Source organism: Talaromyces atroroseus, assembly GCF_001907595.1.
Source record: "Talaromyces atroroseus strain IBT 11181 chromosome Unknown scaffold_3, whole genome shotgun sequence".
Lineage (NCBI taxonomy): Eukaryota > Fungi > Ascomycota > Eurotiomycetes > Eurotiales > Trichocomaceae > Talaromyces > Talaromyces atroroseus.
In genome coordinates this window covers 471,017-495,336 of record NW_017971435.1, presented here as the reverse complement: position 1 = coordinate 495,336, position 24,320 = coordinate 471,017, and the positions used below count along the sequence as shown (strand labels likewise).

The 24,320-nt window shown below is 49.8% G+C and overlaps 11 protein-coding genes across 11 annotated transcripts; 4 read left to right on the top strand and 7 right to left on the bottom strand.

Moving 5' to 3' along the window:
- Nucleotides 1–360: 360 nt before the first annotated feature.
- Nucleotides 361–2,424, bottom strand: UA08_03214 (hypothetical protein; the record flags this gene model as incomplete). The annotated part of the gene is made up of 5 exons (XM_020265490.1): nucleotides 361–520; nucleotides 582–643; nucleotides 706–1,484; nucleotides 1,549–1,989; nucleotides 2,088–2,424. The coding sequence occupies 5 exons, from the start codon at nucleotides 2,422–2,424 to the stop codon at nucleotides 361–363; spliced, it is 1,779 nt and encodes a 592-aa protein (XP_020121421.1).
- Nucleotides 2,425–3,241: 817 nt separating this feature from the next.
- UA08_03213 (hypothetical protein) lies at nucleotides 3,242–4,191 on the bottom strand (the record flags this gene model as incomplete). Its single annotated transcript, XM_020265489.1, has 2 exons — nucleotides 3,242–4,008; nucleotides 4,056–4,191. The coding sequence occupies 2 exons, from the start codon at nucleotides 4,189–4,191 to the stop codon at nucleotides 3,242–3,244; spliced, it is 903 nt and encodes a 300-aa protein (XP_020121420.1).
- Nucleotides 4,192–4,636: 445 nt separating this feature from the next.
- On the top strand, nucleotides 4,637–5,377 carry UA08_03212 (hypothetical protein; the record flags this gene model as incomplete). The annotated part of the gene is made up of 1 exon (XM_020265487.1): nucleotides 4,637–5,377. One exon carries the CDS (start codon nucleotides 4,637–4,639, stop codon nucleotides 5,375–5,377), a length of 741 nt encoding a protein of 246 aa, XP_020121423.1.
- Nucleotides 5,378–5,463: 86 nt separating this feature from the next.
- On the top strand, nucleotides 5,464–6,000 carry UA08_03211 (hypothetical protein; the record flags this gene model as incomplete). Its single annotated transcript, XM_020265486.1, has 1 exon — nucleotides 5,464–6,000. The coding sequence occupies one exon, from the start codon at nucleotides 5,464–5,466 to the stop codon at nucleotides 5,998–6,000; it is 537 nt and encodes a 178-aa protein (XP_020121422.1).
- Nucleotides 6,001–6,727: 727 nt separating this feature from the next.
- UA08_03210 (hypothetical protein) lies at nucleotides 6,728–8,137 on the bottom strand (the record flags this gene model as incomplete). The annotated part of the gene is made up of 3 exons (XM_020265485.1): nucleotides 6,728–7,664; nucleotides 7,745–7,856; nucleotides 7,921–8,137. The coding sequence occupies 3 exons, from the start codon at nucleotides 8,135–8,137 to the stop codon at nucleotides 6,728–6,730; spliced, it is 1,266 nt and encodes a 421-aa protein (XP_020121425.1).
- Nucleotides 8,138–11,209: 3,072 nt separating this feature from the next.
- Nucleotides 11,210–12,213, top strand: UA08_03209 (hypothetical protein; the record flags this gene model as incomplete). The annotated part of the gene is made up of 2 exons (XM_020265484.1): nucleotides 11,210–11,447; nucleotides 11,540–12,213. The coding sequence occupies 2 exons, from the start codon at nucleotides 11,210–11,212 to the stop codon at nucleotides 12,211–12,213; spliced, it is 912 nt and encodes a 303-aa protein (XP_020121424.1).
- A 187-nt stretch (nucleotides 12,214–12,400) lies between these two features.
- Nucleotides 12,401–14,499, bottom strand: UA08_03208 (hypothetical protein; the record flags this gene model as incomplete). Its single annotated transcript, XM_020265483.1, has 3 exons — nucleotides 12,401–13,536; nucleotides 13,607–13,709; nucleotides 13,768–14,499. The coding sequence occupies 3 exons, from the start codon at nucleotides 14,497–14,499 to the stop codon at nucleotides 12,401–12,403; spliced, it is 1,971 nt and encodes a 656-aa protein (XP_020120965.1).
- A 703-nt stretch (nucleotides 14,500–15,202) lies between these two features.
- On the bottom strand, nucleotides 15,203–15,707 carry UA08_03207 (hypothetical protein; the record flags this gene model as incomplete). Its single annotated transcript, XM_020265482.1, has 2 exons — nucleotides 15,203–15,537; nucleotides 15,596–15,707. The coding sequence occupies 2 exons, from the start codon at nucleotides 15,705–15,707 to the stop codon at nucleotides 15,203–15,205; spliced, it is 447 nt and encodes a 148-aa protein (XP_020120966.1).
- Nucleotides 15,708–16,031: 324 nt separating this feature from the next.
- UA08_03206 (hypothetical protein) lies at nucleotides 16,032–16,913 on the bottom strand (the record flags this gene model as incomplete). Its single annotated transcript, XM_020265481.1, has 1 exon — nucleotides 16,032–16,913. The coding sequence occupies one exon, from the start codon at nucleotides 16,911–16,913 to the stop codon at nucleotides 16,032–16,034; it is 882 nt and encodes a 293-aa protein (XP_020120971.1).
- Nucleotides 16,914–17,522: 609 nt separating this feature from the next.
- Nucleotides 17,523–18,098, top strand: UA08_03205 (hypothetical protein; the record flags this gene model as incomplete). The annotated part of the gene is made up of 3 exons (XM_020265480.1): nucleotides 17,523–17,591; nucleotides 17,648–17,788; nucleotides 17,862–18,098. The coding sequence occupies 3 exons, from the start codon at nucleotides 17,523–17,525 to the stop codon at nucleotides 18,096–18,098; spliced, it is 447 nt and encodes a 148-aa protein (XP_020120972.1).
- A 2,628-nt stretch (nucleotides 18,099–20,726) lies between these two features.
- On the bottom strand, nucleotides 20,727–22,567 carry UA08_03204 (hypothetical protein; the record flags this gene model as incomplete). The annotated part of the gene is made up of 5 exons (XM_020265479.1): nucleotides 20,727–20,903; nucleotides 20,958–21,317; nucleotides 21,370–21,666; nucleotides 21,720–22,315; nucleotides 22,366–22,567. The coding sequence occupies 5 exons, from the start codon at nucleotides 22,565–22,567 to the stop codon at nucleotides 20,727–20,729; spliced, it is 1,632 nt and encodes a 543-aa protein (XP_020120973.1).
- Nucleotides 22,568–24,320: the final 1,753 nt, after the last annotated feature.

The following is a 24,320-nucleotide window of genomic DNA, read 5'->3' as shown; positions in this document are numbered from 1 at the left end:
GCATACATATATCCTCGTCTAATATCGATACATAGGCACCGATTTTCAGCTGATTTATTCAAGTTTATCGTAAGAAATGCTAAGTAGTTCAACGTATCAATCACTATGCATCGCCAATGCCTCCCACCCATATATCATATCAAGTCATGTCATACCAAATAGCAGTAACAAACAAGGAGAAAAGAAAAAAAAAAAAAGAAATCACCAACGCCAGTCCTTCTCAATTGGTTGACATTGAGATTCACCTAAATCAGTCCATCATCCTTCCGAAAACGCCCAGAGAAATGATATATAGCAGTAGCAACGCGATTTATTGCAGAATAATGAGCGGAGAAGAGAGAGGGAAAAAAAATTATTTGTTTAATCAATTTTTGCTCCAGCCAGACCTCTCGGGGTGGTAAGATTGTTGGATAATCGGATGCGTGTCTTTTTGGCGTGCTTTTTCAGCTTCTTGCGAGCCACCATCACGGGTACTGAGGATTTTGTGACGAGGTAATTGGAGAACGAACCGAGGAGTACGCTGTGATGAGGGTTAGTTAGGATCTGTTTTTAAATTAGATGGGATGATTGTAGTCACCTACCCCTTTATAGCACTTCGGCCTCTGGAACCGAGAATAACTAGGGTAGGCTCGAGTCCGTCAATCTATGGAGCATGTCAGTAAGTCGATCGAAGAACAATGAGAGGGATGGAGGGAGAGAAATTACAGCCTCGGTGAGCAAGTGTTTGGGGCTCTTGCAATGAATAACTTCAACAGCCACGCGGACCTGTAGCATGGTCTTCCTCAGCAGACGCACGCAGGTGTTCGATATATCATGTATAGCACGCGAGCGTTCTTGTTCAGCGCGTGACAAGGCGCGCGCATCGACCGAGTTATTCCGCGAATTGACCTTGCTGTCCGTGCCAAAATACGCTGCCAGAGCGTTTGGGAGCAAACTCGACGACGCCTGGTATTTCATCGCCGTCTTCTCGGTTTGTTTGCCCACTACGTCGGCCGTATGCCTGATGACTGTTGCGCCGTCGCCAATTTGCACGCCGCTCGAGAGGTCGACTCCAGAAGCGTTCTCGTCGGCGACCGCATACATTGCAAAGAGCGTATCTCCGTCGCGGAGAATCGTGCCGATGGTCCACTCCAGTGCGTATACGGATTCTTCGCTGAGATCTGTCGCAACCAGGTATTTCCGCTGCCGCCGGAGCCCTTCTTCAGCTTCTTGTTGCAGACGCGGGAAGTCGCCGCGGATGATTGTGCGGATCGCCCGGTCGGGGATGGATGCGTCAACGGAGGACATGTGGATGCTGAGATTCTGCGCCTGTTTGATGTCGTAGAGATCATTTTCATCGTCTGAGCCGACTGGGGTATTCACACTGGATCCATTGTGATCGTAGCTGGTGTTTGGGTGGACGCCAGACTTCCGGGGTCCCGGTGACAGCACCGTCCTGCGTCCATTGGCCCCGCGATGCGTGACGAGGGGACCGTTGAGTTCCTCTGCGTGGATGAGAGAGCAGTCAGTCAGTAAGCGCGAGTAGCCAGAAAGGGTGGGGAAACGTACGCTCTTCCTGTAGCTCGTTGAACAGACTCAGTGCGCCGCCCACCCTGGGACTGCCCGGCGGCAGCGGACCAGGGCCTCTTTTCCCGCTCCAACCTCCAGGGGGCGCTGGTGAGCGCGCGGGAGACACACCCGGCGAGGGCTCTGCCTTGACCTTGCTTCTGCCACGCGGGGCGACAGGGCCTTTCCGGATATCGTGAACGTCTTCCTCAGAGCTAGTGTCGTCCGCTTCGTCGCTGCTTTCCACGTAGTCCGAGTTCTCGTCGGCGCTCTCGACCCTGTCCTTGGGCAGACGGCCGTTGCGGTCGGATGTGCGCTCTGCTGACTTCTCCATTCTGGTTTTGGTGGTTGGCGGTAGGTGTTTGCTGGCGGGGAGAGACGGGGAAGGCTGGACGACGTCGGGAACGGACTGGGGCGGCCTAGCAGAGTAGCGCGGCGGCGGTGCTATCATTATCAATAATCAATCAGCCATTTTCCCTGCATTCTGGCATTCATTCATGCAGCAAGAACATTCAAACGTTCTCGACAGAACTTCAACGTACTGTGCCGGAAACTCGGCTGCATGCCGTACAGAAAGCCCGCGTCAATGTCGACTTCGTCCTTCTTCCTGCGCTGCGTCACCGCCACACTGTCCGATGCGCGCCGCTCGGGCTCTGCATCGCTGGCCTCGTAGAGACCGTCGTCCCATTCGGAGAACAGCGTGTTGGTCCAGGGCGACGAGCTGGCCAGCGGGCTGCTCACCGAGGCGCGCCGGTTGGTCTTTTCCCTCTTGTTGCCAGTGCTCTTCCTACCGCGCCCGTCGGCCTTGGAGCTCTTCAGCCCGTCGAGGTTGCGCAGCAGCTCTTGTCGCTCGTCTTCCAGCGTCTGTTCCAGAGACATCGTGGGCTGTGGCTTGTGTAGCATGCTAGGAAGAAAATCCGGGGGTGCGGTGCGGGGGACGGACGGCTCTTATGCCTCACCTCAGTAGTCGACGGATTAACCGCAAACGGCAGACCTACTCTTTTTTGCCTTTCTATTTGTTTCTTTTTAATTAAGACGCCTGGTCTGGCCAAAGCTAAGCGTCAGAAGAGGATCGCTCTTCGTTTCTCGGCGAGGATCCTGGCAAATAACAAGGACTGACTGACCAGCACTAGCCTAACCAACTATCTGCCCTGTTGTAAGCAACTTAGTTTCGGACTGGCTATGGTCCGGGGGAATTGGATGCTGTAGAGCGTCTGCCTGCTGGTTAAGTAGTATTGTTGAATTCGCCAGCATCATTCTTGGCTCGCGGGGTAGGCGAGGCTTAGGCTTGGGCTGGGCTGGGCTGGGCATTCTCATCCCTTATTGCTATACCTGTTGATACGTGCTGCATTCGTCTCACAAGCCACCCAATAAGACGATCTTGTGGGAAAGTGTGAGCTGTGGCTCAAGCCCAGGACCGTCTCGACTAATGCATCTCTCTGTGCTACCTGGCTATCTCAACCCTATAGCAAGGATCATAAGCCGTACACCGCGTTTCCAGGTCATGATTACATACATAGTCATAAGTTGACAAATCATCGCGCCAAACTCCTTCGCTATACATGAATGCGTGCCAAGTACCTAGTACGTACTCGTGGCAAGAGGAAGACAAAGAAAGAACGAGAAAAAGAAAAACAAAAAGAAAACAACAACAACAGCAATGTAAACAGATTCCACATGGGCAGTCTTGGCCCCCTCAAGCTCTAGACCGCTTGGCTTTCTCTTTGCTGTGTTTTTTGCGCGCGCCAACAGCTGCAAAGGCCTCTTCCGAGGGTTCATCCGCGGCAGAACGCTTGGTACCCCTGCCCTTGGGTGCGTACTTGGCTTCAAGATCATCGAAGAAATTGGCCGCTCGAGATTTCTGGCGCTGTTGAATCAGAGCCGCCAATGCATTATCGTCTTCCTTGGTGGCTTTGTTCTTCTTCCTGCCTTTCCCTTTGGCCGAGGACGAGGACCTCTTTTCTTCTTCCAACTCTTTGGCCGCTTCCTCGGCTTCGGCAGCCTCCTGTTTGGCATGCTTCAATCGTTTCTGGCGTTTACTTTCCGGTTCCTCGGTATATTTAGGCCAGCCCTTGACTTCTCCCTCGGCGATTGCTTTGTCAATAATGGCCCGGAACCGCTCATCGTCATCCAGCACATTGCTCAGCATAACCACTTCGTAGACACGGTCAAGATCACCTTTGTGTTGCTCAAAGGCAGCGAGGAGATCGGCCCGCTCTTCGTCGGAGTTTTGGTATTCCTTCTTGATCTTGTCAATCGCCGAAGTGTCGACCACCCCCGAGAACTGCTCCCGGTAGAATTCTGTCCAGTTGAAGTCATCGTCTTCCAAATCTAGCGTCTCAGACGTGTTGCCTGTAAGATCGTATCGACGGCGCCGGCGCTCATCGGAAAGAATGGCATAGGCGAATGCGATTTCCTGAAATTTCTGCTTTGCCTCGTCTCTAGACTCATGCGGCGCCTTGTCTAGAGGATTTAGCACGTGATTATTCCTGTTGGTGATAAGGTCGTACCTGGATGATGCTTCAGGGCCTTCTTCCTGTATGCGCTTTTGATCTCGTCTGCGGTTGCCTTCTCTTCGACTGCGAGGACCTCGTAGGGGTTGATGGAGGCTGGAGGCTTGCCGGCCAGGTCTTCGTCCTTGGACATTTTGTAAGCGTGATATGACAAAGTAGTGCTCAAGTGGTGAAGCAAAGTGAGGTAAAGTCAAGGAGGAAGATGCAGAAGGACGCGCTGACGCGTGAACCCCACGCGACCTCAATTAACAGGCGTTTACCGTACCGTACCGTCATGATTCGCCTGCTGCACTGTGCTTTTCGTAAAATTGTCAACATATTGTATTCACTGTTGTGATTGGTAATTATCGCTTTGCTGAGAAAGACAATGCTGCTGTTTTTGTGCAGCTGCACTGTTTCTTCTATTAAGATTGCGAGATACGATGAAGTTTACATCTCTAGGGTTGTAGGGTTATCGTTAGGGTTGCTCCGCGGGGGCTGATGTCATCGCTCCACCATAGCTTTTCCAACTCTCACTTTCAAATGTATTTCTCTGATGAGTCTCTTCAGGTTGATATTTTGACACAAAAGTCTCCACAATGACAACCTTCGCCGCTTCTCAGCCCTCCCTTTCGCCCTCACAATCAAGCCACATCCAGTACCTGCGCCAATGCCTCACCCTAGCTGAGCAGTCGCCTCCGCGGCCAACCAATTTCCGCGTCGGCGCCCTGCTCGTCCTCCGGCATGACACCGGCGAGCCTACATCCGACGACAAGGTGCTCTCGACGGGCTACACAATGGAGCTTCCGGGCAACACGCACGCAGAACAATGCTGTCTACAAAACTACGCCGCCGCACACAGCGTCTTCGAGGAACAGGTAGCCGACGCCTTCCCCCCGGAAGCCGAACGCCATGGCCGGAAATTACTGCTCTACGTGACCATGGAGCCCTGCGGCGTGCGCCTCAGCGGGAACACCCCTTGCGTGCAGCGCATTATCCAAACCCGAAATAGCCAAGATAGTAGCAGTAGTACGAGTACGAGTGGTAAGGGCAGAGGAGGGATTGATAAAGTGTACTTTGGAGTGAAAGAACCAGGCACCTTTGTCGGCGAGTCCCAGGGCTGTAAAATGCTGAGCAAGGCCGGTGTGCAATGGGAGTTTGTGCCGGGGCTTGAGAACGATATCCTGGCTGTTGCGACGGCGGGGCATCAGCAGCAGAACAAGAAACAGGAGGCTGATGAGCGAGGGACGAATATCGAGGCTATTTCTCAGGAAGAGAGGGAGCGGCAGGAGAAGTTGCCGCGGAATCCGAAGAAGAGAATGATGGATACCAGCATGTGATATAATTAGATCATTGATTGATATGCATCTGAGTGCAGATGAAAGACCTAGGTATAAAGCTAGCCAACCGAATCTGAGCTATCACTATGCCCCTGGACCCAATTCTGCACGCTCATAGCTTGTTCCCGTGGGTAGCTCGCTCCTCGCAGCCCCCATTTCCATCGCATCTGCCGGACGGCCCATGCTATAACAAGCATTTTTCGGGTTGGCTGGCCGTGAAACGAGCGCCCGAGGCTGTTCATACTTCCGCCTTGCTGCCATCCAAAGCAACCCTGCCAACGCCGGCACCTACAGCAACTGTCGAGCTCTTCGGATACGTTGTAGCATTTGAGCACGACGAGGAAGCTCCCGAACTCCCCGTAGAGGTACTAGAACGAGAACTTGAGCTCGTAGCAGTCTGTGTCGCGGTCGTTGAAGCAGTGGTAGTGGTATATGCACTTGCGAGACCAAAGGTGATGTTTGTTGACCCATGTCGCGTTTTTCCATTCGAATCCGACTCCGCTTGTACAGCAGTCGTCCGTCGAGTTGGAGGGCTGGCAGCAATAGGCTTGGGAGGAACTGCAGAAACGCAGAACTACCTGGTCGTCATCGCTGACTGTGGCAATGTCAGTCAAAGTACCTAATATTTACCGAGAGAAACGACAAGGTGTAGTATACCGCTGGTGCAAACGTTTGGACACGAAGACCCCCATTGATCATCAGTACATGCGCCACGGTAGATGTAGCCAAAATACATTGACATGCACAAGCCGTTGCTGAAACATGGGTCATGGTGAGCATCATCGTAGTAATAGCAGCATGCACCGCCATTCGTGCTGCAGGGCTGATAGCCTGAGAGATCCCCGTTGGGCCAGTAACATTCCTGGCCATGCGCATATCGGGAGCACAACAGAAGGAGTATCAGCCATATTGAATGCATGGAGGATACAGAAATCATATTAGACATAGACATGGACATAGGCCGTACTCCGCAAGCAATGTACGACTCGGGCCCATACCGGTTTTATTTAGAACGAGGGCTCCCTTATAGCAAAGGCAAAAAGCCCTAAGAATACACGGAACGGAGTACACATTACGGCGTCTCCGTAAGCTAGAAATGCAAGTGACCAGAAGAAATAGGCTCTGAATTGTTGGTTGCAGCCAAGATACTAAATGTTGGTGCGGCTGGATTGCGGTGTGAAGCCCTGGCTCAGACTACGAGTCGTGTTCTTGCAAATGTTTCTAATTGGAGAACACAACATGTGAGTAGAAAAATGGATCAATGTACAGAGTCAAACTTTTCATTCATGTTAGACAACAGCTTTACACTAGTCAACTAACTACCAAGCAGGTTGATGATTAAATCCAGCGCTATAGATCTACAAAAGTAGTGTTCTCAATGTAGCTCTTCTCCGCAATTCCAATATGCAGGGCGCCCAGATCAAAGACAAAGAGATGCTGCAACATAAACGAAGCACCGATGCAGGCATTCGGCTGTGGTAGACCACCATTCGTGGCCGGAGGAATTACCTGGATGTTGCCCATGCAGGTGTCGCCAGTCACCACGCCAACGTTCAGCAGACTGCCGGGGATAGTGAATTTCTTGCCGCTGATGGTCAAAGAGAAGTCGGGCAGAGTCTCGTTGCAAGGGAACACGAATGCATCGTACTCGGTACTGTTCACGGCGGTAGGCACCTGGGCATAGTAGGCGCTTACGATCTCCGATGGGAAGAGGTTCTGAAGCGTTCCGGTATCGACGATGGATGCAAAAGGGCTTTCCACGTACAATCCATCGGATCCGACTTCATATCCGTCCACAGTGATGGACCACCAGCCCTGTTGGCTGTCGCTCGTGTTTACAGGGGTCCATGTCAGGGGCTCGTCGATCAGGCTCCGGTTGATGTACCCGAAATCATAATGCGACTCTGCCTCCAAGTAGAGGTCGGCGACAAGGACAGGCAGAGAGAGCTTGTCCTTGATATTGTCGAAAAAGGTGTTTTGTTTGACGGGCTTGACCGTGTTGTTCTTCTTCAGTGCCATGCCCACGATTCCCGTGGCGCCCAGCTCTGCGAATCCAGAGGTATAGTTGACGATTGACTCGACGGCCTGTGAGGGCGCAGTGATGCCTCCAAGGGTAAGCACGTCGAGGAACACATCGCCACTGGCCTCGATGTCGCCGCTCGTCTCTTGGTCGCCGTTTCCGTAGATGATATCGAATGTGTAGCCCTTGAGTAGCCTGGCCGTAATGCTGTCTTGCGGCTCATAAAGCGAGATGTTCGCGGGTAGTCCAGATTTCTCGGACTGGGAACTGTACATAACACTGGCAGCAGAAGAGTTAGGAAGAAGATGCTTTTTGGACATAGCGCAAGAATTATGGTGAATAGTTACCAGTCCCACGAGCCGGTGTCAAGAAGGATTGGCAGTTCCTGTGGCGGAGTTCCAAACGCAGCTATGACAGCCCACTCGCCAGTGGCAGCATCATAGGTAGTCACGGTAGAACCTGAGCATTTGGTAGGTCAGTCAAATCTTCTCTGTGAAAACACTGTCCGAAGTAGATTGCTCACCATCTACATCTCCCCGGCGTACCAGACTGGCAAGGCCTTCCGGGATGGCACGTCCATATCTGGACAGCCCACGCGCATGAACATGCGAGGCAGCATGCGAATTCCGCACGGCTCTGAGAGATGTGGTGAGACCAGCAGATCTTTCGGGAATAGCATTCGCAGCCACGAGAGGTCCAACAGCGAGTGCTGCCAGACCAAGAACAGAAACGGAGACCATGATGAACTGAAGATTCTTCTTATTTGCCCACAGACCTCTGGAGAATGCACAAATCACGGAAGGAAAGCATTGAGGGGTTTTTATATACTCATCACAAAGTGTGGGATATACACTTATCCAGAGAGTACATAAGCAGTATTTTACCTAGTTAGTTAACTAATGTCCAGGTCATCGTGATCCAACGCATGACTGCGGTCAGGGGGCTTATGTAGCTATGCAACTAGATACCACCTGCCCAAAAAAGGCACGCCGCTGTAGCTACTGCAAGCAACAAATAATACCCCTGTAGGTGTGGAAATCGGATGGATTCCATGCATCTAGGCCGTTGGGTTTTGGCCCCCAAACGCTGATCCCGGTTCCATGTAGATTATAGTAGGCGCCATATAATCATACTAGGGCCCTTTGCTGGCAGCACCGAATACTACATAACAATACCCTTTTAATATGTATTCCGTCTCTGTTTGCATTACTAATATATACTTAATACTTTATAGTTACATGATAACTAGGTGAGATGAGTATCTACCTAAGCGGAGCTGGACAGTACATTCCTCGCCGGAAGTACACGGAATGGATAGTTCTCTCTCTCTCAGCTCAGTCAGCTTACAAGTTTTATGAGCATGATGTGTCCATTCTCCACTCTTTCTCGCACTTGAACCGTGCATGCTATCCACAACGCGGAGTAAAGTCTACATTCATTCGCAATGCGATATGCCCCGAGTCTAGATCTCTTACTCATGCTTAAATTCTTCCGGAAGCCTTGGAGCCGATGAGCCGACGGCCATTTCTCGATCAGGCAGTCGTCGCACTTGCACTTGCGCATGCTTAGAAATTCCGGTGAGCTCGGCATGGTCGTCTCAGGCCCTGGCGCACATCATGGTTCATCGTACTTGGTTCAGACAGTCAGTGCACGATATGCGCTGTTTCTCGATTCGGCTAGAAAGCGCGGCTTGACATGGTCGTATGAATCATGCCAACTTATGGTTGTACTGCATACTACGGGGGTTATCGAGGTGAGAGGTGAAATCATACAGTCGAAGAGCTGCTGCGTTGTGGTCGTGGCATGAGGGCTCCGGTAATCCCGTGATCTTATGCCACATACGTTTTTACAAATCCAGCGTCTCTGGCTGCGTTGGGTTTATTGATCCTACCATGTTCTCCTGGTGAACGAAGCTCCTCCAGGGATATAATTCATATAATACGTATATATATTGAATGGACAACTCGAGCAAAGAAATCTTGGCTTGGACTCTTCTGTCCATCCCTAGAGTGGCTGTTGCGAGCCCTAGTCTCGACTATGACGAAAGACGTGCTGATCTGTGCTCCTTTGAATAGACTTGCTCAATTATGTATGTCAAGGACAGGCTGACGAGGGAAACGTAGGGCAGTAGAATAGGTGAGAGCTGACCAGCCACGCCATCTATGCCTACCTATTACTTTATCTATGCGTTCATTTGTATCGACAACAATCGGAGACTTTTGAATGATTCGACGAGTTGTGCCGATAGAGTTGCTAGCAGGAAACTTGCGATCTAGTGCTTATGTCTAGATGAATCAGCTTCGGACTCAGCCAATCCATGAACATGAAATATGAATATTACTAGAGTAATGTTTATCAATTTTTCGAAATGTTCCCCGTGCGGAGGATGAGGATGAGGATGTTGAATGCTAGTAGATACGTTAGATGAATGGCTATTATTTTGATTAACACTCACTATCCACAAACCAAGTAACCATAAAAACACAGCGTACGATTCTTCATTCTTTCCCTCAACAAAATAGCTAAAACTATCCTAATCACGGGCTGTTCAGCCTACGGCATAGGCGCAGCGTTAGCTCTCTCTCTAGCCAAGCGGGGCCACCACATCTTCGCGACTGCGCGCTCGCCTACCAAAATTCCCACTGCGCTCTCCTCACTGCCGAATGTGACAGTTGTAGAGCTGGACGTAACGGATCCCGTTACAATCGATGCGGCGGTCCGTACGGTGCAGACCCACGGTCAGAGTTTAGACGTGCTCGTCAACAACGCCGGCGCAAGTTACACGATGCCCTTGCTAGACGCAGATCTAGACCGAGCCCGGCAGGTCTACGAGGCCAATGTTTAGGGTCCGTTGCGCGTAGTACAGGGGTTTGCTGCTAGTTCAAAGTCGAGGTCGGATAGTCAATGTGAGCAGCGTAGGTGCCGTAGTGAATACGCCTTAGATTAGTGAGTAATCTGAAGACTCAGACTCGGATGAATCAAAGGGATATAAAGCTAATTGAGGGAACAGGAGTGTATTCGTCTTCCAAGGCAGCTGTGGTGCAGCTCTCCGAGACTTTGCGGCTGGAACTGAGTCCCCTAGGTGTGCAAGTCGTGTGTCTAATGGTCGGCACCGTCACGACTGCGTTCCATGCCAATGAACCTGAGGTTGTGCTGCCTCCTGCATCGCGATATGCCGCAATCAGGGCGACTATCTGAACTGGGCCACGGGTCGAGCCGGCCCAAAGGGAGGCTCCGTGGAGGAGTTTGCAGAATCTATAGTTGATGTGGTCGTGGGCGCCAACTACGGTGGTTTGGTCTGGAAGGGGGCCAACAGTGCTGCTGTGAGGTTTGTGTCTCGCTGGTGTCCTGCTGGGTTGCTGGTAAGTGTAGCTGTTGCTTTGCTTTCTAGTAATTGTTGTCTAACATGGTTGAAACCAGGATTGGATGATGAGCAATGGGCAGGGGCTGGAAGAACTGACCAAAGTGGAGGACAAGAAGTGAGCTCGTCTTTCGTTTGTTCAACATGTTGTATAATTTCCTATATGTACAAATGTCAGTGCCTGTCTAGGTAGACACCCCAATTCGATTCTCCATATATCTCGAACCCGCCATTTGTGAAGACTACCGGTTTGAATGCAGACGAAGGAATGTCGTTGGACGCAAGGGCGGGGAAAAGCCCCGGTAGATCACATGACCACGCAGCATGTCGTGTCAAGCCTCGACAGCATCAAGCCAACACTCACTCCACTTATTAACAAAAACCAAGCACAAACTTCATCGCACACTGCCAGCTATATAAGCCCTCGAATCAAAAATGAGCCCGTTCCTCCATGGCCGAAAATGCCTCGTCCTCCAACATCCTCGCCAGGGTGAACGAGAAACACGTCGTCCACTACCAAGATAATGATAAACATGAGCGAGAGCGAGAACAACAGTATGGAAAAGCAAAGAGTCAAGATTTGCCATTCTATCCTGCTTTCTGCTTCCCCGCATCCCCGACCCATTTCACCTGGGTGAAAATGAGCATCGCGGATATCCACCGTTTGCGAGGGAGGAGCGGATTTGAAGGTGTGATTGATTATTGCACCTATATACCATTATGAAAAGAAGAAATTTTTTTTAACAATGGACAAATTTCTCTAATGCCAGCGACTTGCCAGGCCAGAATATCCTCTTCTACAACAACCATCCCATCCAATTCGTGTGTCTAGCCGGCTACATCGTCTCGCGCGAGGACTACGAGCGCCGCACCGTGCTAAACGTCGACGACAGCAGCGGCGCCATTCTCGAGCTCATCACGTTAAAAGCTCCGGTCAAACAGGACGCGCACATCGGCAATGCCTCAGCAGAAACAGAGACCGCAGAAATGACGCACATAACCTCCACAGCGCGCACGCCAATCGACATCACGGAACTTCGCATCGGCACCGCAGTCAAAATCAAAGGCACACTATCATGCAAACTGCCGCTGTTCCAGACTACAAACACACAAGTAATCCTGGAACGGTTCTGGGTTCTGTGCGACACGAGCGCAGAAATCAAATTCTGGAACGAGCGCTCCCGCTTCCTGATGGATGTTCTTTCGAAGCCGTGGTGTTTGACGGAGGATGAGATTGCGTCGCTGCGCCAGCAGGCGCGCGTCGAACAGGGTAGAGCGATGAAAGAGAGGCAGAGAATGCAGGAGCGGAAGAAGAGATTGGAAGGGAGGGAGCAGAGGTATCAGAGACGCATTGTCCGGAGATGGCAAGCGGAGGAGAAGTTGAGGGAGAAGGAGAGTGAGCGTGTTAGGGAAAGTAATAAGAGGTGGTTGGCTTCAAAGGGACTGATTGGCTGAATTGACTATATATACTGAAATACATGATGTATATCAGATGCACATATTTGCTCTTCCGAAATAAATACATCAACGAATAAATTATCGTATATTACATGAAAGATGATTTGAAAAAAGGGGCAGGGGGGGGGGAAACGACCAGGTATCATTGCTATCGAACCAACAAACCAACCGAACTAAGGACAACTCAACGATACTTATATTCAGGGCCACCGCCCTGTCCACCCAATAAACCGCGGTAGTAATCCTCGTCATTCCATGTCGATCTTCCAGAACCACCCAGATGGTCGTGGTATCGACGCTCGCGCTCTCGCTCCCGTTCGCGAAGAAGCTCGTAGTCCCTGCTATCGTCCCGGTCATAATCCCGATATACGAGCCGGTCATCATCATCGAAGCTATCTCCAACAGCAGCCCCGCTAGTCTTGTAGTGATGGCCACTGCTGTCCATAGTCATATAACTCGGTTCGTAAGAGACCAAATCGGGCTCCGAGTGGCGGTAGTCGCCTGATTTATTGGCATTGACTCCGACAGACGAGCTGCGTCTATGGCCCGGCTTGGAAGAAGAGATTGATGCATGGTGCATATGGCCGCTGTGTCCTGTAGGATTTGTTGATGATGGACCTACTCCTCCTCCTCCCCGGGCATAAGGTGGATCTTGGGCGTAAATATGTGATTGCCGTCCTGCAGATGCGCTCTCCGTCTTTGGGATGGCATTTGTAGCTGTCTCTTCATATACTTTGCCCCCGCCAGGTTGGGCGGAGTATGGTTTTCTCTCTCGTTCAATTGGACGAGAAGTCGTCGTTGTGTCCTCCTCGTCCTCTATACCCGCGGATGTCGCTTCTCTTTCTTGCGAGTTGGACTTCGAAACAGTCACAGGAGGAGCAACGCGGTCGGTTGGTACTCTAGATGGGGATCTCTCTATGGGAGTTCGTAGTGAAGAAGACGGCGGCTTGGAACTCTCCTCGACCGGGTTGCGGGGGAGTTCAACTTCACAATGAGCAATGATGGAAGCCTCCAGCTTCTCCAATATGCTTATATCCGATGAACTCGGAAATAGACGACGGGGCAGCTCTTTGGGAAATCGCTCTTTCTTGTCATCCGGGTTGCTAATTGGCATATCAAGGACTGTTTTCTGCAGACGAGAGAATTCCCTGTCTGGATTCGCTTGTATCATAAGCGTATACCATTTTTCAAAGCCTCGGGGAGTGAGGCCCGGAATATCTGGTCGTTCTTTCAGGTTCGAGGGGTCCTGGACGAGGTGGTGTTCTGCCTCGATGCTTCGATAAATCCTTGAAATGGACGATGTCCGGTCATCGAATATGTCTGCTCAAGCGGATCGGTTAGGGCAACGGGTTCCAAGGACAGAAATATGGGGGGGGGCAACTTTGCTAACCATGCCATGGATACGTATCAGTTGAGATCTTGGTATCTGCATAATACTTCTGCATTTTGTCCGGAAGAACAACCATAGTGTTCCCGGGCGGGTAGTCCTCGATCTGTATTGCATGGTCAGGAAGACGTCCCCTCTTATTTTAGGGTGGGCGTATTTCATACCAAATGCACCGCAATGCCTCGCAGAAGCTGGCCCAATCTTGGCGTCGGCTGGCCATTATTATCGAACAATCTGCCCCATATTCTTTCCACGGTAGTCAGCTCCTCCTGTGTAGGTTCACGCCTGAACATATTTGATCGCGAATCCGGCGCCGTCGCAGAACGCCTATCGGCCGGAAGATCTCGTCTCTCCGGTGGCACAGAAATTGACTCCTGTGCGCGGGTATCCTGTGGTTGGGGTTGAGCATCCTTGTGCGATGCCAGCTGATTGTAATACGCTGCTTCTGGCCCTGCTGGTGTGGATAGTGGCTGGGAAGGCACCGGCTGTGCCTGCACTGGTGCCACTGCTGGCCCTGCTGGCGGTGGAGGCGGAGGGGATTGCTGCTGGCCCTGAAACCCCTCCAGGCCATATGCCTTTAGCTGCTGGATGACAGTTGCGGTGACTTGGGAGATCAGCTCCGGCGAGAGATAGCCCGCGTTGTTGGTATTATCAGGGTTGTTGTTGTTGTTGTTGTTGTTGTTAGTGTTGTTAGTGTTGTAGGGAGCGCCACTGCTGGGGGGTCTGAACAACGGGGTCGGCGGGTTCTGGTAGGAGGGCGATGGCATGCGGGGATGAGGCATTTGAATCTGATCGGAGACGTGCTGCGAGGGATACGGAGGATTGTAGGTCTGTTCGTTTGCGTATTCCTCCTGGGGGCGTGGAGGTGAGGGGTCGTAGTACGAGTCATACGCCATGTTTGGTGTTTTGTTTGTTGTCGTCGATGTCGGTGGTGGTCTCGCGCAAAAGACCGCTGGAGTAGTCGACTCGTTGGTTTTGCAACTGTCCAGCAGCCAGAGAAGAGGCGAGAAGAAGAAGTGAGAAGAAGAAGTGAGACGGTTCAAGGCTGGCAAGCACCTGACCGCGACAGAAGGCGGGCAGCGGCAGAGCTCCAAGTTGCAACCAGCAACACCTCGTGCCACTATGCACACTTTGGGGGAGAAAAGGAAAAGAAACAACACGAAAAAGAAATGCAGAGAAGACATACGCCATGTGCGAGACAAAATGCGAGCCTACGTCACTGGCAGGGATGCACTAACTAACAACTACTAATGCTGCAATCACCTTTAGGCCTCCCCGCACTAAACGTTGTCGATGGTCTGCATGAATTTTGAATATCTCCTCCATACGGGCTATTGGCCAATGCTAATGCGACTACTAGGCATCGTACAGTCTACAACAACGCCGGCAACACACCTCTCTCGAGCTAAAAACAGCCGTTAGCGTGCGCGCGTATTCAGTGTCGTCCGCGTACTTAGGTAGGTAGGACACTTGCATTAATGTGTGCTTTATATTACTGCGTACTTAGAATAGACAGGGCTAATTCGAGTTAAATTTTGCAGAATTTTTGTATCAATACATCGTTCACTCATCAGCTGCAACAGAATAGTATCAACTTGGTTATCCCAAATACACATCCACCTCGATTTCCAGATTCTGCTCCGGAAATGGCAGCGACTGCACGCCTAGCATGGTCCAGGTAGGCGTATGGTTGGGGCACCACTTCTTGACATGCTGCACCATCAGCTCGATGATCTTGTCGCGCGTCTCCGGCAGATTGACGTGGTAAGTTCGGAGTTTGACTACGCGGTCCCAGCCGGTCTTGTCGGGGGAGTGTGCAGGATGTTTCGCGTTCTCAAGGGCGTACACAATCACCGCGTTGATGTTGGAGAAGGCCTGGGCGACTTCTTCCTCGAGCGTGGGCGGCACTTTCATTGTTTCGGGGCCCATGCCGGCTGTGTAGATGTGAATGTTAGATTGTACCTAGGTAATTTGGGATGATGGATGAGGTACTTTGGCCGGCAAGCTCCATGCGGTCTCCGATAATGACAGCCTCGCTGAAGCCATATTTTTCTTGGAAAAGCTGGCCTCGGCCAGGTCGAGAGTAGTATTTTAGAGATGACATTTTGTAAATAGTCCAAAGGAGGTAGTGGTAAACAACACTTCAATACTTGGTAGTTAGCAGCCTAACAATAAGAATCAAATGAATATAAATAAAGAGATGAGGAGAAGCTTGCTATAATAACTAGTGTATATTTGTCAACGTTATTAATGTAAGCCCTAACTCTACTATCTAGCTGTTCAATTGCCAGCGCTTTATTAGACTCCAGCCAGCCCCACCAGTGAGCATGTGGCATAGTGAACCGATTTTCAGCTGTTGGGTCATAGTAAGCAAGCTGTAGGATCCATGGTTACACCTAACTCTTAGCGTTCTAAGAATGATAAAGCACTATGATAGCATTGGCAACACAAAATGGAGAATCTCCATTTCAGATGTCGCGGACAAAAGAATACTCTCCGATTCGGGCTTGAGGCGAATGGCGCTTTCAACTTGAATTGCCTGTGAAAAAGAGCCTTTCTCTGATCTTACCACCATAGCACTGCCCTGGCCGCGGACAACATACAAAAGCTGGATAGAGTTCTGCGCATCGAGACGCCATGTGCTGCCACTGTCTGTACGCACCATCTGAACTCTCGTTTCCCGTTCCGTGAAAATGCCCAGATTCTTGTAGAATACTCCCTCGCCAAGGCCGGGATAAGGCTTCCAGCCAAAGTTCTCAGGCTTGACGAGTATGGGCTTGTCAAACCTGGGCGGAGGGTACACCAATGGACGGCCATGGTGATGCTCCCATATCGCCTCGTATCCATCTTTGCCATCTACTCCGTTCGCATCAGAGCCGTTGGCATAGTATTTCCCTCCCTCAAAGCGGCCTTTCTCTTTCAATGGCTCCTGAGCCTGTGCTAATTGCTGAAAGGAAAGATACCCCTGGCCACTTGTGCCGCCGAACTGCAAAACAAGCACGTCCCGATCCAGGCCGTCGTCGTCGTGCTGAGGGCCATAGTGCACGCCTTCCGGGTGATATGCGAGTTCGCCTTGGGCCAGTACCATGTCCGGGCAAATCGAGACGGTATTACGTAGAGCATATCGGAACTGGTCGAAATTGTGCCTGTGGCGGGGAGAATAAAAGTACGCCTGGCGAGCGACTGAGAAGTAATAGTTCTCCGGAGCGCCGTCCTCGCCGCGGAACAGGTCCTTGAACGCAATGCCATCGCCGCGGTGTTTGAGGGGCGGGGGAGTGAATTCAAGTTGGGCGCCTTGAGTGATGTCCATTGTGTCTGTCGATATTCAATTCCGCATCGTCTAGTTTGTTGCAAGGATGGGCCATTGCACGCATTTTATAGGTTTCATTTCGGCCTAACAGGCCGGAATGATAAGTAATGTTGGACATGTTGCACTCGCTGGCTACAGAGTTGGCGCTATGCCTGATAAGTCGTAAACTGCGAAGGGGCAGTCACGTGCAAATATTTGGGACCTGAAAATGATGTCATTTGTGATTTGTCATCTGCAGCATGGACTAACCCAAACCATGCTAGTATGCGCCAACGCCTACTAGCCCAATACGGCATAGTTCCCATCGGTTCATCAACTCTATCTTTGCGGCTATTCGCGATTGGTCCGTAGGTTCCAAAGGAACGCCTGCTTACAGCAAGCACATCACGAACATTCTTCGCACGATACATACTGCTAGTCTCGCGAATTCTTGCTGACTAGGCTCCAAGCCTGACCACCATGCAACTCGCAAATCCTGCCCAGAGGCCTATAAAAGCAGCGATGCGCACTCGTAGATATCATCCAATTTACACAACTAGTTCACTCTGGTCTTGACCTCAACACCATCAACACCATCGAACCTTGAAGACGCACTTCATAAAACACATCATGTTTGGACCTGTGACTATCTCCACGCAGATCGAGATCTCAGCCTCGCCGGCCACTGTCCGATCGGCAGTAAGTCCATGACTGGCTGTCATTCACCATGGCATATGTTTGCTAATCATTCACAGTTCCTGGATTTCGCTCGAGTCAAGAAATGCACCGGCTGGTCCATTGGGGTCAAGGGCTCAAACCAGCAGCCAGCCGAATTAACGAAGGGAGACCGCCTGAGGGTAGACTTGGGGGGACTTGCATTCTCTCCCAACGTGTTGGTAGGTCTTGGAATTACATCTCACACACTTGCTGATCTTAACTAACATGACTTTTTTTTCCACTTGATTTTAGCACAACGAGCCTGAACTTTTCATCTGGGACGGAAATATTCCGGGAATCATATCTGGGAAGCATCACTTTTATTTCTCCCCAAGCGAGACAAACCCGGGAGGTACCACTTTTATCCAGAAAGAGGATTTTACAGGCATCTTGACGCTTTTCTGGCCTCGGGCGAGCACCAAAGCATGGTCCAACGAGAAATGGAATGCATTTAATGAAGCTTTGAAGAAGGAGGTTGAGCAATCTTAATTTCTGACAGGACGGGCATGTTGAAGTGAAGAGCACGGTTGGTTGGAAATGTGTATATTCATCTCATATTACTCTAATTTTCTTTTATTCAATCTCATCCCAATTTGGCGGCCCAGTCTGGCCGCCTGGCCGGCAATAAATTCCACCGGCGTGCGCCATTGCTGGTTAAAACTTACTTTGTGAATGGAAGGCGACGCAATTAGTGCTGCGGTCACTTCTGCAGCGTCTTGCGGACGGTGGATGATAGCCGGCTTCGTGAAGTACCAAGGACGATCTTCCAACTGAGCAAGGGGACTGGACTCAAACTCCTTGAACATGACAGTATTACCCATGGCTAACGGGGCTAGACATGCCCAAAATCCCAGTGAGTAAGGCACGTTCCAAGGCGCGATTGAGAAAACAACGCCTTATCAACGCCTTATGATTCTCGACGAACCATGGCAGACATTCCATCTTCAACGACCGTTGAGCTGCTCCGCGGATAGCAAGAATCAAGCCCGCAAAGACTTGCAGGCCTTTATCAACTTCTCCGGCTTCCTGGCGCACGATTTTGCGCATTATGTTCTTGTCACGGATCAGGATATCCGCAGCCCACAATAGGACGACTCTTCTTTCATTTGGTTTTACCTGTGACCATGTTTCGAAGGGTGTCCCGGCTGATGCGACTGCGCTTTTGGCATTCTCAATGGAAGCGAATGATGATTCGTAGATTTTTTGGCCCGTTGTAGGCGACACAGAGCCCTGGGTCGCGCTGTTTTCGGTCTCTGTCCCATCCAGCCGCAGAGGGATGCCTGGGTCAAAGGGTAGCTTAGCTGCGGTCGTGATCAATTTTCGTCCGAGTATGTAAAGTGAAGTGAGTACAATCTTTACAAGACTGTACAAGAGAGAGTAATAATCAACTGAACATTAGATACGTACTGCGAAGTTAATATTATATCCGACTGCGATCATTTCAAATTCGAAACCGCTCTTTCGGCCGAAAATGTTATTGCTAGATATCTTGGTATCTAGTAATGCCCTTACCTAGGTATCAGATAGTCAATGAATGCGATTTGATATAGCTCGCAACATGTAGGCCATGTCGAAGGCCATCTTGCTTCCTCGTCTCGATAACCGTAGCTTTAACTATGCCCTCGTTGTAACACTTTTACCCACCGAGTAGAACTAAGCATATCTCTAAGCAGTCTAATCTGTTAAATAAGTGTGAACTATATCTTGTGTAAGGCGGAGGCTTACGGAATTGGATGCCTCTGGGGCACATGTGTGCAAGCTTACATACTAATCACTTCGTATTGCCTTTTGTTGTAGTCTTATGGTTTTACGTCCGGTGACTAAACTTCTGCAAGATTGTTCACTTAATCCAGAGATATCACCAGCTGATTATTTCCACATTAAGTACATCAAGATTGCACTAAGTCAAGCAAGATTTAGCTTATTCAAATGAATCGTGATATTTACTTCCAATTTCTTCTATTTTCACCTCTTCGTTGGCACTAAACATAATGGGAAACTCACTCAAGCTGCTGAATCATTGATTATGGATACCAGTCCTATATATAAATCATTAAAGAGATTGATTGAACAGGGTGTCAAAATCCCTGGTAAGCGTGGCCTACAGGCAAGTGTTTTTAGCATGGCCACTGTGGCTGGTGCGTCAGCCATCAGAGTATGGCTATCAGAGACTTGTCGGCAGAGCCTCGCGTTTACAGTATTGGAATTTGGCTGGGTCCGGACTATTTCGCTCATGAATCTGTTAGGTTTGCATGCTGGCTGCCTACAAACATTAAGCTTGCCAAATCAATCTTCGTGAAGAGGCCAAATAAATAAAGCATTCATAAGAATGCCAAACAGAGCTCTATAGCTTGAAGCTTCCTAGGTTGTCCAGCTTAGAAAATTCTGTCCATCTTTAGAGTATTTTTATTGAAAGCCTTCTCTACCTCAGTATATATTACAAGCCTCTAGCCACATATATTTCAGAGTCAATCCAGCAGAATCAACAAAAAGACACAATCAGTAGTTCTATAATCAATCTATTACCACAACGCGGACACAGCTCCCAGTATACTTGTACAAGACACTCGAACATCAGGTAATCAAAGCAAAAAGTGAGGATTTACACATGACTTGTGAAGTTCACCTAAAGGCAAGAGTTTGAAGACAGCCTAAGTTCAGCAACAAGTATTAAATCAACACTATTATCTCATCAAAAATCATAGTGGGAACTCTTGGAGCATATAATTTCACAAATATAGATCTACACGAACCTCCTAAAGCTTATCTCCACAGGCCTAGTAGCTAAAATCAACTTCCCAATAGCACTTTCAGTTTCTCTGCCATAGAGTGAATGAAGAATACTGAAGTATACTCCTTACTCAACACTGCTTGCAGGTTCGTAAAGAATCTGTCTGATTAGGGATTTCTCTCTGCCCATTGCAGTATTCATATATGCAAGGCCAAAAACAAAAGAAAGAAAAAAATTACAGGGTAGAGCCATCTATTCATGCACAACTCTCTCATAAATCAATCCATAAAGCCGCCAAGAAATGAAGAACGTTTATTTTGTTTTATTTTATTTTTTTTTAGTTTCTTTTTCTCTAACTTTGATCTTGCGAGATACCGAAGTATTTCTCACGCTGAAGACCACGAGCGCGCGTGGTACTGAACTTTCTCCTTGACAGCCCAGGCTTTGATGGCGATGACCATGATTTCGTACGCCATGATGAAGCAGGAGAGGCCAACGGCCACGTTGAAAGTGAACATGGCGTCGAGATCGTACCAGACCATGACGTCCATGATATCGGAGGCCTACTCAGTTAGTCAATATGATTAAGAACAGGAACGAGAGAGATGAAAACTCACACTCAGCATAAAGATGAGCCCGCCAGATATCAGACAGAAGGCCCCGACGAGCTCCGACGGCGGACGCGCCGGCAGATGGGACGTTGGCGGCTTGACATAGGTGATTATGTAGGTCACAGCGCGAGCCATTGCTGCGCCAGATAGCAGGTTGCCCCATTGCTTGTGCACCATGGTCGACACCATTTGCTGCTGCTGGTGGCTGCCCATCATTATGCCTAGTAGGAAAATAATCAGAAGCGGCATGGGGTTGAACGAGACCGCACTGGATTCTTCCTCTTGCTGCGATGGAGCCGCTGTCTTGCCCATGATGCTCTGTTTCAGCCAATTTCGCACCCGGTTCGACTCGAGGAGCAGGCCACACTTGTCCCTTGTTAGATAAGATGAAAGGTAGAAGAATCGAGAGAAAACTCACCAGTCCAGCGCCGAAGAACATAACTGAGATCGACACATGCTCCAGATCCTGAGCAGTCCATGCCTTGCCCCATCCTGCGAGGTGCTCTAGGAAGACATTGGTTGAGCCATATGTGAATATGAGAGCAGACTCAACAAACTCTCCTGTGACAGCGCGCGAGCCCGCGGGCTTCACGTTCCAGGACCATCCAAAGTTCGCCCAGCAGCCCATAAACCGGCCCAGGACAACGAGACCATACCAAAAGAAAATGCCGCCCTTAATAAAATGCGCCAGTCCGCTGAAAATGCCTTCTCCTTTCTATTGAGGATCACGTCAGTCAATACGTCTTGGAAAGTTAACGTAATACATACAAAGATACCACCATAAGTGACACCGCCTGTGGCTACAGCAACAAAGCCAAATGGCAGGATGACGCGATCAATCACGTTGTAAACAACATGTAGTACCTGGAGAGCGCGGTTTGATACTACACTGGGAACGCGACTAGTGAAGAAATTATCCAAGGCGGCGCTGCGCAACCAGCTGCGCGCGAGAGGAGTAGGCGCCTCGGCATTTTCTTCCTCCTCGTCATCTTCTGGTTTGGTAAAGTGCCCTTCGTCGGGAGTCGTGGGGCAGCTGGTGCCCCGGCCACTGTCGCCGGACCAACGGTATTCGCCAACAGGGGAGTACAGCTGCTGGTGGCTCATCATGTTCTGGGTCGATACAGGCATGAAGGTGGACTTGGATCCGCCGCGGCCGGAATAGGCATAAATGAGACCTATGACGACTTGGGCGCACACCACCCAGGTCGCGATCCATCCGATCTTGTGGTGTGCGTTGTTCTCGTACAGGTCTGGAGTGGAAGTGTTGTAGATGATGCCGAAGAGCAGACCAATGACATTGACAATCAGAAACACAAATTGCAGGGGAATGGTGTACCGTGAATGGGCGACACTCAGCATGACAGCTACTTCGGTCAGCGTCACAAAAGGCAAAGTCGTGGAACACGAGACTTACCAACAGGAAGAATGAAGCACCAGGAGACAACCTCGAGGAAGATGTGCGCCAGGATGGAGCCGGAGTGCTCGCCCAGGGCAAAGTAGCTCTGTGGCAAGTCCTCTACGATATTCTCGTCTGGATCGCCATCGGGGAGCGCAGTGGCTAGGGCGACGAGTAGGAAGGCCACGCTGCGGAGGTTGAAGGAATGCGAGATTCGCATGGCGCTTCAAGGGTCGCTTGCTTTACTCGCTGGGACTTTAGACGTGTGCCTGGACGGGTAGTTCAAAGATTCGCGCGTGCTTGAAAGAGAAGCTACTAGCTAGATACAGCTGTGGGCAGCTCTGTTATGTGCGATGCGATGCGACTGAGAATGTATAGAATGTACAGGGAAGAACGTATACAAGAGAGAGATAGAGTTAGATAGAAGTAGTAGAGCAAGAGGGAAGGATAGAGAAAGACCAGGCTGCCTGCACCTGAATCTTCTCTGGCTGTGATTACATAGCTCGGGGGCCAGTGGAAGTAGATACGGACGCTCACTGGCCGAGTTTATACTTCTGCCTTATATCCGGTTTGCGATTTACTTGCAGTTTTCTTGTGCATTCTGTTGTATATTTGCTTCTTTGCATCTCGTCCCATGTATTTACCTATTTTCATCCTACACACCCATACTCGTCTGTACAGTGAGTATAAGCACACCGACATTTGGACAATTCTCCCCTGAAAGAAAAACGCCTCCTAACTATCCCGTTAGTATGCTTCTTCGACTATACCATTAATGCTACTGCCTAGTCTCCAAAAATAAAAAAAAAAAAAAAAAAAAAAAAAAACAAGGAAAATGCTTCCTCCAGCTGTGAGCCGCCCCCAAAGTGATTGGGCATGCAGGTGCCGGAGCCCGAGATTGGACCAGAGTGTGATGTTAGCCTAGTAATAGGTCATCCAAGACAATCAGGGGGATATTTTTGTTTTCTTTTCCTTTTCGCTGCCTGGGGGGGGCGGGCAGGGCAGAACTGTCTTGGCATTTGTTTATACAGTATGCATACACACATAGAATACGTGCTCTCATATTCTTTTTTCTAAGATACTATGTACGCACAACACCATGGGCCCAAGGCTATCATTAGGGCTACCTACGTCCCACTGTGATTTGCTATATAAAAGTCTAAGCACATTGCCCAATCACCGCGGAAGCTAAGCAGCCTTAGCGCCAAGACGCTAAAATACTCACCCGTCTTGGCACAGCGGGCTCGGTTGTCGCGACCATCCGGCGCCCGGAAGACGGCGAGTTGACAGCATCTTGTACGAAGTACGGGTATATTCTATAAAATATATAATACTTATACATATCAAGTCTTTCAATCAAAACATAGTACGATATGGAAATAAAATAAAAGATTATAGATATCCAACTTTAATATACTGCTAAATAGGAATAATCAATTAGTAAGCGCGTGGATGAAGAAAACAAGGGCGTGTACGTATCAATCCTAATTTTGATTAGTCCCCGGAGCCCAACAGTTTACAGACGTTCTCCGTACTCCGCACCATCTTGTACGAGTCAGTAGTCAAGTCCCCACCCCTCTGTAGATCCTTCGTCCCCACCTTCGTGCGGCAAGAAAAAAAAAAAAAAAAAAAAAAAAAAAAAAGAAAAGAGAAAAGAGTACTAAAAAGACTAGTCTAGCCCAAGGCATGCTGCGCTTACTCCGTACTAGCCATGTCTAGTGACGTCTACTAACTAGTGCTCCTCGCCAAGTCAGATCCACGGCTCACTGGTGATGGTGATGGTCTTTTTTGTTTCCCGGGTGCGGGAATAATCCATACATCGTATGAGGCTGGCAAGAACAAGGGCCTTGGCTGGTCAACCATGTAGGCTGCCATAATAATTTGTCCCTAACAAAGTCTAACAAAGGTCTTAGTATATATTAGTTACAGAGTATACACAACGTCATCCGGCCGTCTCTGTCGGACTTTTGCTT